Source organism: Theropithecus gelada, chromosome 10 (genome assembly GCF_003255815.1).
Source record: "Theropithecus gelada isolate Dixy chromosome 10, Tgel_1.0, whole genome shotgun sequence".
In the NCBI taxonomy this organism is placed as follows: domain Eukaryota; kingdom Metazoa; phylum Chordata; class Mammalia; order Primates; family Cercopithecidae; genus Theropithecus; species Theropithecus gelada.
In genome coordinates, this window is record NC_037678.1 from 30,640,673 (window position 1) to 30,655,486 (window position 14,814).

A 14,814-nucleotide genomic window follows, 5' to 3' on the forward strand; every position below is an offset into this window, starting at 1 on the left:
TCAAATATTTTTGTTTTTGAGACAGAGTTTCGCTCTTGTTGCCCAGGTTGGAGTACAACGGCGCGATCTCAGCTCACCGCAACCTCTGCCTCCCGTGTTCAAGCAATTCCCCTGCCTCAGCCTCCCGAGTAGCTGGGATTATAGGCATGTAATCCTACCACGCCCAGTTAATTTTTTTGTAGTTTTAGTAGAGACAGGGTTTCTCCATGCTGGTCAGGCTGGTCTCAAACTCCCGGCCTCTGGTGATCCGCCCGCCTCGGCCTCCCAAAGTGCTGGGATTACAGGCGTGAGCCACTGTGCCCGGCCCAAATGTTTTATATGCCAACTTTTCACCCACTGGAGACCATCAACCCAATAATCTGTGCTGCCAGGTGAGCTTGAGTTTGTGGTACCCTCAGGATCAAGTTTCCGCCTTTCTCTGTGTGTCAGTGACTGAACTCCTTGGGAATGTGTTAGTGAAGAGGACATTTAATTCATTATTTAAATTCTGGCCTGCAGCATCGTGCTCACCTGCCATTGTTCAGGGTCTGTCCAGGAGAGCTACAGCTCAGTGACAGCATGCACGCCTGTCAGCGAGTCCCTTCATTTAGGTGGGTAACACGTTTTGCTGTGGTATTCCAGCGTAGCTGGGTTTTTGTTTACTGTTTGGGAGCCTCTTGTTTGTCATGAGGAATAGGAACTGCTGTTAGATCTGCTACGATCCAACTGTGAAAAAAAAAGCTCTTGCCTCATTTTAAACGTCTAGTATCTACATCATTTAAACTGCGAATATCCTGAGATTTCTAAGTAAGCTGTTAAAAAATCCAAAAACCAACCAAACAAAAAAGCCCTGTTTTCACTTAAAGCAACTACAGTTCTTGTGTGTACTGGCTGGATGCTGGGACTCAGTCATGTCCACAACTCTCTGCTATAACCTGTATTTTCAAATCTGTGTTAATTATCAACATTTTAGAGTGCTTCTTTCTGACTTTAAACTTGAACTTATAATCTTGTAAAAAGGGTTCTGCTGCTAAAAACACAAGCTTGAAAACCACTGACTTAGATGGCATCCGGGTTGTGTATGTTTGAGGAGATGTATCTAACAACTAGAAGAAAGAATTCTGGCAAAATCCTACGCCAATCTTCAACAGCATGTTATTTTCCGGCCCTTTGGCAGAAGCTTGAATAACAGGGCCTGTGACAGAGGCACTGAAGCATGGTTTTACACTCAGACTTCTCGGAGGCCACGGGCACTCAAGTGCTTTACGGAAACCACCAACCTCGATGGCACCACCACCTCCACCTTGTGAGTAAGGAGGGCAGAGTGCTGTCTTCTTCCTGAAGGGCTTAAACCACGAACTGTGGGTGCACACACTGCTGAGTTATTCTGCCTGTGTGTTGAGATCTATCCATCCTGGCAGAAGTAATTTGCGGAGAAGGGCAAGAAGGAATGAAGATGGGCCTAGGCTCTCTCCTGGTATCTTCTGCAAGAAGAGAAACAGCACGAGGGCAGGGCCCCACAGGCCCGGACGCAGTCGGGCACAGGTGGGCTGGGGCCAACTCCATCTGGGCTCAGGCTTAACTGAGGAGGGCAGGGGGGAGGGGTACCGCAGGTTCGCCGGGAAACCTCGGACCCTCTCAGGTGAACCCAAATCGCCTTGCTGTGCTTGTCTCACAGTAACACAGCCCAGTCGTCTTGGCCTATCGGACGCTAAGTGCTTCAAGCTTTTGCATTTCCTTTGGTAGCCCAGGCTTCATGCATTAACAGCATCAGGTGAGCCCAAACCAAAAACATCCGCATCCTCACCTTTCTCCCCATCCCCTCTCTTTGCCTGAAGGTCATCACTGAGGAGACTGATAAGCTGCAATTTCCAGGCCTTAAAGGGCCTGGCAAAGGAGACCTACTTCCATTCTCAACTCCCTCACTCCCCACCGCACAAACTTCAGTCCTACAGGTCATAGGAATTCATCTTGACACCAGGCACTTCCCAGGAACCCATGGGTCAGTCTTTGAGCAAGATCAGATGGCAGCAGCTGGCCCTGCTCCTGGCCGCCTCCTCCCAGTTCTTCCGTTTCACAGACGGCCTGCCTGTCAGCAGAGGCACCCTGCTCCCCTCTGCCACACTAGAGTGAGGAAGTCAGAGGACACTCCTTTTCTTCATCCCCAGCTCACGATTTGAACGCTGAACCTGCAGGCTATAAAGAGATGGCAGTTTCCCCATCCAGAGACTAGACGAAGATTTGTGGATGCTTGAGAAGGCAGAGTGGCCACTGCACTCCCCGGGCTGGCCCTACAGCTTCAAGGTCCCGAACCAACAGGACTTCCTGGGCCGTTGGGCCAGAGACGCCTCAGATACTCCCTTGCATTCTCTGTGCGCAACTATGCTGAGTGCAGCCCCGCGGGTTCCCTGAGTGGAAGGGCAGGAATGAGTGCACCACACTCTCCAGTGCTTCCCTGCCAGGAGCAGCAGTCACAAGCACAGGGCCCTGCCAGTCACTCCCCGGAGTCTGCTCCACGTCGGCTAGTCACATGCCCTGAGCCTCTCCAGCACTACCCTGAGTGGCCGGCCTTCAGTGGACACAGGGCCCGGGTGCCCTCTGGAAATCTGTGTGTGCCGAGGGTGGCCACATGCTCCCCCACCAGCGGTGCCTAGGGCTCTGTGGGCAGGAGGGTCCCAGGGAACTAACGATAGGAGGGAGCCTGTGGGGTGCAGGCTGGGGACCTGCTCAGTGCAGTTCTGTGATGGTTCCTTGCGGTTCAATCTCTCTCACTCTCAGTTATTCCCTCCTAGAGTAAATGGAGGGGTGGGAAGGAGTGGGAAGCGCTCGCCATCAACATGCTGGGGACTGAGTTTCGCTCTGTGGGAAACGGCAGCCCAGGGGGGCTGCGGAGCAGGATGGGCCTGGGGCTGTCTCAGACGGGTATTTTCTTTTGCTTAACAGGAAGCCCCAGATCTCAGTGATGAAGGGCCCCAGAAAATCCTGCTGGAAAAGCAGCTGAATTCCAGGTGAGGTAAAGTAGAACTAGCCTACCACGGCGGGAGGGAGGGTTTCCTACAGGAGCAGAGCTTAGGAGGGAGCCCGGCAGTACCTGCTTCGCCCCGGAGCGCCTTCTCCACAGCCACGCCCCTTTCCTCCAGCCGCCGCTGCCTCTCCTCCACCTGCTGCAGCTGCCGCTGGATGATCTACGACAGACAGCACAGCCTGAGCACCCGGCTCTCCAGCCTGGCTTCAGGAGGACACACAACTCCACACCCGCATGAGGGGAAACAAATGAGTTGCCGCTCTGGAAAGGGCTGTAATCTGTGGGCGGTGCGCTCAGGGTGTGGTGTGGAGACCACCTGCACCAGAACCACCCAGTTTGTGCAGACGCTAGGCTCCGGGCCTTGCTAGTCAGCACCAAAGCGTATGGACATGGCTCAAGTAGTCGTGACCACCCTCCCAGGAGTGTTGCAGAGACATGAAGTGGATGTAAACTGTAGCAGGAGGGGCCTGAGTACCAGAACCTCAGACTGTTCTCATGGCAAGACTGCTAGAGTGCTGGAGGGGGTTCCTGAAGAGTGCAGTGGAAATCCCATCTTTACGAGAAAAATTTAAAAGAGAAGGCTGGGTGCAGTGGCTCATGCCTGTAATCCCAACACTTTGGGAGGCCGAGGCGGGTGGATCACGAGGTCAAGAGATTGAGACCATCCTGGCCAACATGGTGAAACCCGTCTCTACTAAAAATACAAAAATTAGCTGGACGTGGTGGCGGGCGCCTGTAGTCTCAGCGACTCGGGAGGCTGAGGCAGGAGAATTGCTTGAACCAGGGAGGCAGAGGTTGCAGTGAGCTCAGCGCCACTGCACTCTAGCCTGGCCATGGAGTGAGACTCCGCCTCAAAACAAAAAAAAAAAAAGAGAAATCTACAATGGTCTAGATTCAGGGTCTGTGCAGCTTGAACACAAGCTGGAGAACGGGAGGAGAGCTCTGACCTCTTCCCACAAAAATTCCAGGCCTATCAGAGGCTGAGGGGCCACAAAGGGATCCTGGCGACAGTCCTCACAATTGAACAAGGTGATTTATTTACAATGATTGTTCCACAACAAAGGATTTGGGAAACTCAATGCAGGGCTCTTCCTTTTTTTTTTTTTGAGATGGAGTCTCGCTCTGTCGCCCAGGCTGGAGTGCAATGGCACGATCTTGGCTCACTGCAAGCTCTGCCTCCCAGGTTCACGCCTTTCTCCTGCCTCAGCCTCCCGAGTAGCTGGGACTACAGGGGCTCGTCACCACGCCTGGCTAATTTTTTGTATTTTTAGTAGAGATGGGGTTTCACCGTGTTTGCCAGGATGGTCTCGATCTCCTGACCTCATGATCCACCCGCCTTGGCCTCCCAACGTGCTGGGATTATAGGCGTGAGCCACCGCGCCCAGCCAATTTTTGTTTTTTTAGTAGAGACGGGGTTTTGCCATGTTGGCCAGGCTGGTCTCGAACTCCTGACCTCAAGTGATCTGCCTGCCCCAGCCCCCCAAAGTGCTGGGATTACAGGCGTTGAGCCACCGCACCCGGCCTGCTTTTCCCTTTTGACTGACAGCTCCACCAAGGCAGGGCCTCTGTGGCTGCACCAGCCAAAGGTGATCCGGATGGCAGGGAGGCCTGTCTACCTCTGCTCTGCTCTGCACTGGCTTGTGCGGCAGGGAGCAGCTGGGTGGAGAGGAAGATGCTGCCCAACCCTCCTGCGCATGTGCCCTGGTCCCATCCTCCATGGTTTTACCTGGGCTCGATGCAGCCGCTTAAGCTCCTCCTGCTTGGCCTGTCTCCGAGCTGCCTTTTGCACGCGCCGGGTCAGCTTGGCATTCAGTTCCTCCTCTGTGTAGGTTCTTGGCTGGAGAGAACAAGAGAAATTTCCTCAGTCAGGTGCACGGAGGCCTAGGACAGGGGTGGGCGGCAGGCCAGCGGGGGCCTGGAGAGGTCTGTCCCCCATGTTGGAGTTGGTGCCCAGGCAGACAGGACAAGCTGTCCTCTGTAGAGTGCTAGCAGGATGGGGGTGCTGATAGGCAGAGGGCATGAGGTCTGCAGAGTCCCCAGCCTGCAGCAGCCCTCAGTGCCACGGGCACACCTAAGATCCACAGAGTGAGACATTTGCCCACCTCTGCACAGGGACAGGAGGCTGAGTGGGGACCGACTGTTAGGCAGTTAAAACAATAAAGGGACACACACTGCTTTATCACTGAGATCACCTGCTTCCCCAATAAAGATGTCTGGTCTTTAAAACTTTGTGGGAGTAAAAACATTGGTAGGCTGTTTCACCAAGCCTCCTGCTTCTAGGAGGCTTACAAGGGAAGGAAAGAGAGAAATCAGGATCCTTTTATTTTCCTGTTTGGTATCAAGGGCCACTTCCTTCAGAAGAGCAGTATCCATGAGAGTCTTCCAAGAAATGACACCCAAGTAGAGAGAACAGGGATGCTTCTCTTTTAAGTCAAGTATAGTCTGAAGAAAGAATTGTGGAGGTGCACCTGGACCGACTCTGGGGTCTGCAGAGGCAGCCGTTGGCCACTGGGAAGAAGAGAGGTTGTGGCCTGGCCAGGGCTGTTGCACCCAGTGCCATCAAGAACAGAGGAGGTAATGGGCCAATCCAGTGCAAGTCCATGGACTGGATGGCCACAGCCCCCTGCCTACGTGGGTGCCAAGGGCTCAAGGGAGCATCAAATGCTTTGAACAAACCGTGGGCAACCAGAGGGGCAAAGGTTAGGGATTTGCCTTTATTCATAAGACTCTCTTTATTGCCTCTAAGAAAATGAAACAAGGAGACTATATAAAAGATTTTTTTGAGAGAGGGTCTCATTGTCACCCAGGCTGGGGTGCACTGACGCAATCATAGCTCACTGCAGCTTCAAACTCTTGGACTCCAGTGATCCTCCTGCCTCAGCCTCCCAAGTAGTCAGGACTGTAGGCGTGTGCCACCTCGCCCAGATGGGTTTAAAAATTTTTTTTGTAGAGACAGGATCTTGTTATATTGCCCAAGCTAGTCTTAAACTCCTGGGCTTAAGTGATTCTCCCAAATTGCTGGCATTACAGGTGTGAGCCACCACACCTGGCCAACAAGAAAACTTTATCCTAGACTTCAAAGATGACAAATGTGACTTGGGGTCTATACTCATAATCTTCACTTGAAGAGCTCAAATGACAGAGGGTCCCCCGAACAGGCAGTCCCGAAGGGTCATGAATGGCGTTTCAGCACTGCACCTTGCTGATCAGAGCTGAGGGCTGCTGAACTGCCCCTCTCTGGGGTGCCCAGCCACATAGGAGCAGCTCGGTCCCGACCCGAGGAACCTAGAGCAAAATGACCACATGCACTCCAGCCGGTGAGGAGCAGGTGTCTCATCCTCCTTCCCGCTCATGACGCGCCTAACGGAAGTACTGCTGCCAGTGTGTGCCACTGCCCCATGCACGCACAAACAGAGTTAGTGAGGATGTGGCTGGAGGGCCGGGGCCGGCGACAGGTGGTTAATCACAGACATGCATGCAACAGTGACCAGCTGACGGGAATGAGACACTACCTTTGATGCATGTGATCTCCTGAATGCCAAGGCGTGTGGTACATAAATCGACTTTTAAGGGGATGGCATCAGAAAACAAAACAGAATAGTAATAATAATAATGATTAACAAATTAAAAATTAAGAACACAGAAATGGAGCAAAATAAGTTAGAAGTTTAAAACAAACACACAAGACTTAAAACACGTGATTATTTTTCACAAAGTCACACAGGACTGCCTAAGTAGGAATCTGGGTGTGAAGGTCCTAGTGGCGGCATCTGAGTGGACCCGGTTTTGAAAACAGCCGGGGTTCACTCTTTTATTGGGAAGAAACAAGCTTCTTCCTCACCTCCCCCAAAACTCGCCTCATCCCAATGTCCCTTGTGTAAAGTCAAAGCCGTTAAAATATGTGATTCTAGATGCTTTTCTCCTCGAGTGACCATGTGCTTGTGGAAATTCAGTCCACTTTTCCCTGCTGAATGCTCCGGGGGAGCGGAATCGGGGGGAGGGAGGAAAGGGGGTCCTGCTCTCAGAGACAGACAGACGTAGCAAAACTGGGAAGGAAGCCGACCATCTCCCTGATAGGCTCTCCGCTGGCAGTGTTCCTGTGTGCCACCCAGCTGCCATTTCTTGACTGTGCCCAGTAAAGGGAAGTGGACTAGCATCAGTAGCTGCTATTCACCAAAAGCACGTCAGGCAGCAGCAGGAGCCTCTTCTCGTTCTATTACACCTTGCGCAGAGCCGCTCTGAGGGCCAAGGTGAGTCCCATCTGCTCTTCTAGTCTCACCAGCCATATTAAACGGCTGAAAGGCACTAAGGAAACCAGGGTGTGTGGTGGCACACAAGACAGGGAAGTCCTGAGAGCTCCAGGCCTGCTGCAACCCTGGCCATGCTCCCTGCTGCTCCGTCCATCCCATCTATGGGGCGGCCTTGTGCGGAGCTGTGCGTCCCAAGAATAAATTTGCCTGCTTCGACTTTGAGCACCTGTGTCCCGCCTGCCTCAGGTGGACCCACCTCTCCCACAAATCAGAGCAAAAGAATGTTGTTATGAGAACAAGCTGGTTCAGAAAAAAAGAGAGACAGATGACTTCCCAAAGCGGCTTGCAAAAAGCCCACAGGAACTACACACCGCACCCTAAGGAACAGCACTAACAGCTTTGCCTGTGGCTGATGTCAACAGTAATGGGAGGCAGTGGCTGCCTTCCCACAATCCACCCATTTTCCGGGTTGGGAGGGGCGAAGTCACCACCTGTCCTTGTGTGCCTGTGGTGGCCAGCCACAGGCGCTGGAGTTCTGCTGTGAAACTGGATGCGGCGTGGCAGGGTGCCCAGGCCACACTCTGGTGGGCTGCCGGGCTCAAGAGGCAGCTGCGTTGCTTGTATTTAAAGTCAAATGGAAGCAAAGAAAAGAGGTAAACACAAGTTCTCTCTTGTAGGTTGGGCTACAGGTGATTTTTTAAAAGTCTGAATTATCCTAAATTTTCTATAATAAACATTTTAAATAAAAATATAAGTTATTTTGACCGGTTTAAAAATTTCTAACAAAACAAAACCCAGGCTCTTGTTTCACAGACGCTGTGAGGCAGGAGGAGGCGCCTGTGCCGTTGGAGTGGCCCTGGGATCCCGGCCTGGCAGAAGCGGCTTCCTCCTTCCGAGGCAGGTCAAACCCCATCCTCGCTTTAGAGCCCCTGCTCCCCACACTCATTTTGAAAAATTTAAACCCACAAGAAAGTTGAAAGAGGAAGACAATGAACACCCACAAGCCTCTCAGCTGTATCTGCCAGAGGTTACCATTTTGCCACATGCTTCATCTGTCATCTTTTATATGACCTTTTGTAATGACTCATTGGTAGATATCATGATCGTTCGTCCCTAAACATTTTAGATGTACTTCCTAAGAACTCAGACGTTTTCCTATATAACTTTCCTACATAAAAGTACATTAACAGTGCCTTTATCACTTGCAAGGAACTTAACAATCTGATGATATTACACATTTATACTACCATCCAGTCCTCTATTAAATTTAATTGTTTCCAAAATGTCCTTTATGGCTGTTTTTGTTCAGTTTGCTTTCCACTTTAGCATCCATGTCTTGAAAAGGCACAGCACCCAGCTCTCACTCAGGCTGACTCCACACCATGTGGGAGTCAGGTCAGCTGCCTGTGGCTTGGCCTTCTCCCATGTCATCTGTCTCCTAGGTTGGCCATCCCCTAGGTCATCCATCCCCTAGCTCAACTGTCCCCTAGGTCATCCATTCCCTAGCTTGACTGTCCCCTAAGTCATCCATCCCCTAGCTCAATGGTCCCCTAGGTCATCCATCCTCTAGCTCGACTGTCCCCTAGGTCATCCATCCCCTAGCTTGATGGTCCCCTAGGTCATCCATCCCCTAGCTCAATGGTCCCCTAGGTCATCCATCCTCTAGCTCGATGGTCCCCTAGGTCATCCATCCTCTAGCTCGATGGTCCCCCAGGTCATCCATCCCCTAGCTCGATGGTCCCCTACGTCATCCATCCCCTAGCTTGACGGTCCCCTAGGTCATGCATCCCCTAGCTTGACTGCCCCCTAGGTCATCCATCCCCTAGCAAGAACATCTCCTCGGTCCTCAGCCGTACCCTAGGTTGGCCATCCTCTAGGTCATCCATCCCCTAGCTCAACTGTCCCCTAGGTCATCCAACCCCTAGCTCGACTGTCCCCTAGGTCATCCATCCCCTAACTCGACAGCCCCTAGGTCATCCATCCCCTAACTTGACTGTGCCCTAGGTCATCCAAGCCCTAGCTCGACTGTTTCCTCGGTCCTCAGCAGTCCCCTAGGTTGGCTGTCCTCTAGGTCATCCATCCCCTAGCTCGACCATCTCCTTGGTCCTCAGCCATCCCCCAGGTTGGCCGCCCTCTAGGTCATCCATCCCCTAGCTCGACAGTCCCCTAGGTCATCCATCCCCTAGCTTGACTGTCCCCTAGGTCATCCATCCCCTAGCTTGACCGTCTCCTTGGTTCTCATCCATCCCCTAGGTTGGCCATCCTCTAGGTCATCCATGCCCTAGCTCAACTGTCCCCTAGGTCATCCATCCCCTAGCTCAACGGTCCCCTAGGTCATCCATCCCCTAGCTCAACGGTCCCCTAGGTCATCCATCCCCTAGCTTGACTGTCCCCTCGGTCATCCATCCCCTAGCTCAACGGTCCCCTAGGTCATCCATCCCCTAACTTGACTGTCCTCTAGGTCATCCATCCCCTAGCTCGACCGTCTCCTTGGTCCTCAGCCGTCCCCTAGGTTGGCCGTCCTCTAGGTCGGCCATCCACTAGCCTGTCTGTCCCCCAGGCTTGACTTTGACTTTAGTATTCCCTATGTGACCTCTAGCAAATGACTTTGCCTCTGTGGGTGCCCCTGGAGCATGAGGCCTTAGAGGCCACCCTCTGGCTCTAGGGTTCCATGATTGGTGTCCATGGCTTGTTCCTGGGGTCCTGTTCCTGTTCCTCCCTTGCTCCTCACACCTGCTGGGCTCTGGGGAGGCTCACCAAGTACTAGCCTTGGCACAGCCAGCCCAGGCAGCTTCACGGATGGAGAAGCAGTGGGCACACTGCCCACCACAACAACGTGAGGGATGTGGAGGTGGGTGGCCAACCTGACCCAATAGGTTGAATGTCCACACTGTCACCACTGCGGCAGTGAGCCTGGGACCACATTCTCCATTCTTTGCTGCCCCCGAAGGCAGCACCCGTCACCAGTGTTGGGATGTGTTTAGGGACCCACACAGAAACCCAGGGGAATTACAGCTCAGCCCCAGTGCGACAGCCTAGGAAAGCTCGACAGGTAGCCTTGAAGAAGACACACTCTCCCAGTCCCTGAGAAGGCGCAGATCCCAACCCTAACTCAGTAGCTGGCCTGGCTGGGGCACAAAGAAGCCTGGCTCTGCAGAAGGTGGAGCAGGAGGAGAGGTCTGGCTCTCTAGAATCTTCTAGGAGAGCGGCCAAAGAGCTGGCAAGGCCAAGGGAGACGAAGGAGGGGATGAGAAATAAAGCGTCCAGTTTGCTGAGTTATTTAAAGAGGAACTGGTTCAGGCTGCAGGAGCCACCTTCACTGAATGGGCATGTGACGGGCTCAGGCGCACCATGTAGCCTGACTGGGTTACTGGGCAGCAGGAGAGGGCAGACTCAAGTCCAAGCCCCAGAAGCCTTGCAACGAAGGCATGCTACATTCTGGGGAAGCTTTTCACGCAAAAGGGAGGCAGGAAGCAGGAGACAGCCAGGCTGCCCCCAGCCAGGAGGAGGAGCACAGGCCCCAGGGCTCCGCCCACCCTGTATGCTGACAGGTGCCTATTAGAGTGTGCTCTGATTCTTCTCCCCTCCACCTTCACTGGATCCACCCAAAGTCCTGGGCTCTGGAAAGCGAGGGACGGAGTCAGACCTAGCAGCCCTGCAGGTCAGTTCCTGGACCAGTCCTTTAAGACAACAAACCCTCCCTAACTATCAAACCCACCAAGTGGGCAGGACCAGGCACAATGCTCAGTGCCTGAGGTCCCAGCTCCTGCCAGCAGCCCTGGACTGGGCAGTGTTCTCCAGGCCCTGGGGAAGAACAGACAAGGAAGAAATAGACAATGCCAGGCTGCCTCCTCCAGCGAAGAGGAGTGTGACGCAGGAATGGCTCCAGTCTTTACTTCTTCACAAGAAAACAGGAACCCTTGCTGTGGATGCCAACGGCCCCAGCTCCTATGTAGAAAGCCCAGTGTGACCGCCTCAGTGTGTAGGGGTCAACGGTCAGCAGGCTGTGCGCCACTAGCTGTCCATCCCTGGCTTCAGCTTTGCTCTTCCTCTCTACCCCACCAAAGCCCAGCAGTGAGCAGAGGGGCCCAGGCCCCGTGAAGCCCCCCTGCCTGACTACCCACCTCTCGCCGTGACTTCTGCGAGGACCTCTCAAGGACATCATCACTGGAGAGGTCTGAGTCCTCGGAGAAGCTTAGCTGGCGCCGGAGCTGCAGCTCTGTGGAGAGAGGGAGGTCATGTGAGGATGGTGCCAGACAGCAGGCGCAGCGCTCTCCTGATTCTACGTTCCCACATGCAGCGGAGGCTGGGTAGGGGGCTGCATTCATTTTAGTTTAAGGGATCCTTCCCCCATCCTGGGGGATACATTTGCCTGGGCAGGGTACAGCTGACCCCAAGCAGGTGGCACCCGGGCCTGCCCAGCCCCTCCTGGCAGCACTGCCCTCTGCCCTGTGCAGGAGTGGGCCCCTCTGGGGTCATCTGACTTTAGGAAGGGCACAAACCTCCATAGTCTTCCTGATACAGTTTCAAGTTGGCTTTGAGAACTCTGTTATGCAGCGGGCTATGCCCTGTGAACCCATGGTTCAGTCCCTTCTCTAGGTCAGCACGGCTCCTGAGAACCCCTGGGAGGGCAGTGGGAGCATGGATCCTGAGAGCCCCAATGACCCCAGCCCCTCCCGCTCTGCCTGCAAGTGGGCCCGGCCGCTGACGCACCTGCCCTTACGACGGGAAGCACCCTGTGCTTGCCAGAGTCCACCGTGGCCCCGCTGGAGGGGGTGCTGGGGCAGGACTTGTCGTCGGCCTTCTTCTTCTTGTCCTTCTTGTACCCAGAGAAGACCGACTTCCACAGGGACTTGGGTTTGGTGGCAGCTTCCTCCAGGAGGTTGGGGCTGGGCTTCTCTGGGGCCCGGCCCTCGCCTTTGGACTTCTTCTCCTTCTTGTTTCTGCGGGGGGAGAAGAGTGATGACCTCTTCTTGCTCTTCCCACTGGAGCCCTCGGATGAAGTGAAAGAGCCATCTGGGCCCCCCGAGTCCGACGGCGCGGAGAGGACCTCCTCGCTGATGGCTTCATGCTTCAGGGTGGGCTCCTCGGAGCCCCTGAGAGTGGGACGTGTGGGGGAGTCGGGCCGGCGCTCCTTGCCCTGGGAGGGTGCTGAGGATGCCTTGCGGGGCCTGGGGGCGCCCGTGGCCAGCTCCATCTGCTGCATCCTGCTCAGTTGCCTGGCCATGGCGTCCCGCAGCGCCTGGCTCTTCACGGACTTCTCTCGGGCTCGCATGCGCTCCTCGGCCAACTCCTTGGCTTCCGCGGAGACCAAGGGCAGCCCCCTCTTCTGTGGCTGCAGCGCCCCCTCCCGAGCAGGCAGCCTCCCGTTCTCCTTGCCCAGGGGCGGGTGGGGAGGCTTCTCCGAGCGCGGCCAGCAGGACGGGGGCGTGAAGAACTTCTCCTGCAGGCTTGAGTCCTCAGTCTTGTCGTCGTAGGTGTCTTCCACGTCGTCAGCGAAGGGGATCTCCTCCACGCTCTCCACAAAAGACTTCCGCACCTCCTCTCTGGGGGGCTGAGCAGGCTCCCGGGGGGGCCGCATCCATGTGACGGGCAAGGGCGGCGGGACCACCGAGGCGCTGGGCTCGGCCTCCCTGAGCTTCCTCCGCAAGGTGGCGGGCTCCTCACCCGGCGGCGGGGGCGGGGGCGGGCTGGAGGGTGGCGTGAGCATGGCGGAGTCCGAGGTGTTGAAGCTCTGGCTGCCCAGTGTCTTCATGTTGGAGGAGCTCCCGTGCAGGCCCAGGCCAGAGCTGCTGGACAGCTCCCTGCGCTCCTCCTGGGCGCTCCGCAGCTCTCTGTCCGACGGGGACCGGGGGGTTGGCAGGGACAAAGGCTCACCCTCTGGCTTTGGCAGGCCCAGCCTTTTGGGGACAGACAGAGGCTTGAGAAGGTGGAGTCCCTCATCCTGGGAGGACTTTTCAACGGAATAGGATTTGAGGGACACTGGCCTGAAGGCAGGCGTGGGGAAGCTGGGCTCAGGCCCCTTGCTGCGGTCCACAGGGGTGAGCCCAAGGCTGCGGCGGATCTCCGCGCTCTTCATCCAGAACTCCTCCACCAGGTCACTCCTTCTGAGGGCCTCGTCCACGGCAAGGGGGCTGCCCAGCCTGTCCTTGGTGTCACTTTGGCTTTGGACAGGGAGAGGGGCCAGTGGGGTGGATGTTTTGGCTGGGACAGGCTGGAAGCGTATGGGGGACTGGGTAGGGGAGGGGACAGTGGCCTCGGTGGAAGGCTGGGGCTGGGAGCAGATGGGGAGTGGGCTGGGTGGGGGCGTGGAGGCTGCCACGGGCGGCCGGGGCTGCGGGCTCCCTGGTGAGGCCGGAGTCCTGGCTTCTGGCATGGCTACTGGCTGCGATCGGATGGGAGAGTGCACAGCTTTCGGATCTGAGGGGGCATCAGCTTTGGGCTTCTCTTTGGGGAGCAAAGGCTCAGGGAAAAGGCGATCGTCAGGTAATGTCTCCCGGGTGGCGGCAGGGACAGGTGGGAGTCGGGGCCCCTGCAGGGAAGAAAGACAGAAGCTGCTGAGAAGTGGGGGCTTTCATGGCCAGCAGCATCCTCATGGAGCTTTCTCGCTCAAAGCGCCTGCACCTGTGCCTGCTGCAGGACTTCCCCATCCTTCCAGTTGTTACTAGAACAGCTCCAGGAGAACACTTTTCACTTTCTGCCCCAGTTGTTCAGTGTTTAGAACCACTCTGCTTAGTTTAGACAAACTGGGTTTTCAGGGTTTGGTTCATCTCAAATACATCCTATATTCTTTGTTCACTCATAGGAACACAGGCCAAAAGAACACGGATGAATGCAGTTCTCACCCTCCAGGAGGCCCCAGAGCGCCAAGATCCCTGACATACATACAGAGGGGCCAGGACCGTAAGAAAACTTACAATAGCTACTTATCACAGTGCATTATGATCAAATTGTCCTCCCCAGGAAGCCCAAAGATGTGCAGAGATTCCTACACCAGTCCTTAAATCACCCCATCCAAGAGTCTCAAACAAAGCCTCCCCATTTCACAGATGGCTGAGCGCGGTGGCTCACGTCTGTAATCCCAGCACTTTGGGAGGCTGAGGTGGGCAGATCACGAGGTCAGGAGATTGAGACCATCCTGGCCAACACGGTAAAACCCTGTCTCCACTAAAAACACAAAAAATTAGCTGGGTGTGGTGGCAGGCACCTGTAGTCCCAGCTACTCAGGAGGCTGAGGCAGGAGAATGGCGTGAACCCGGGAGGCAAAGCTTGCAGTGAGCCGAGATCACGCCACTGCACTCCAGCCTGGGAGACAGAGCGAGACTCCATCTCAAAAAAAAAAAAAAAATCAAATCAGTGAACAGGCTAGGCGCAGCGGCTCATGCCTGTAATCCCAGCACTTTGGGAGGCCGAGGCAGGAGGATTGCTTGAGCCCAGGAGTTGGAGGCTGCAGTGAGCCATGATCATGCCACTGCACTGTTGCCCATGCCAGCCTGGGCAAGAGTGAGATCCTGTCTGAAAGAAAAAAAAAAAAAAAAAAAAATCAATCAATCAATCAAT

The 14,814-nt window shown here is 55.0% G+C and overlaps 1 protein-coding gene across 1 annotated transcript in view; it reads right to left on the reverse strand.

Annotated features, from left to right (window-relative positions):
* MICAL3 (microtubule associated monooxygenase, calponin and LIM domain containing 3) overlaps positions 1 to 14,814 on the reverse strand; it is a 235,057-nt gene that overhangs the window by 17,328 nt on the left and 202,915 nt on the right. The window contains exons 26-29 of the mRNA XM_025398397.1: positions 11,968 to 13,786; positions 11,379 to 11,473; positions 4,731 to 4,841; positions 3,071 to 3,164 (exon numbers count right to left, since the gene is read on the reverse strand). Coding sequence (XP_025254182.1) covers positions 3,071 to 3,164; positions 4,731 to 4,841; positions 11,379 to 11,473; positions 11,968 to 13,786 — 2,119 coding nt within the window. The remainder of the gene's footprint in view (positions 1 to 3,070; positions 3,165 to 4,730; positions 4,842 to 11,378; positions 11,474 to 11,967; positions 13,787 to 14,814) is intronic.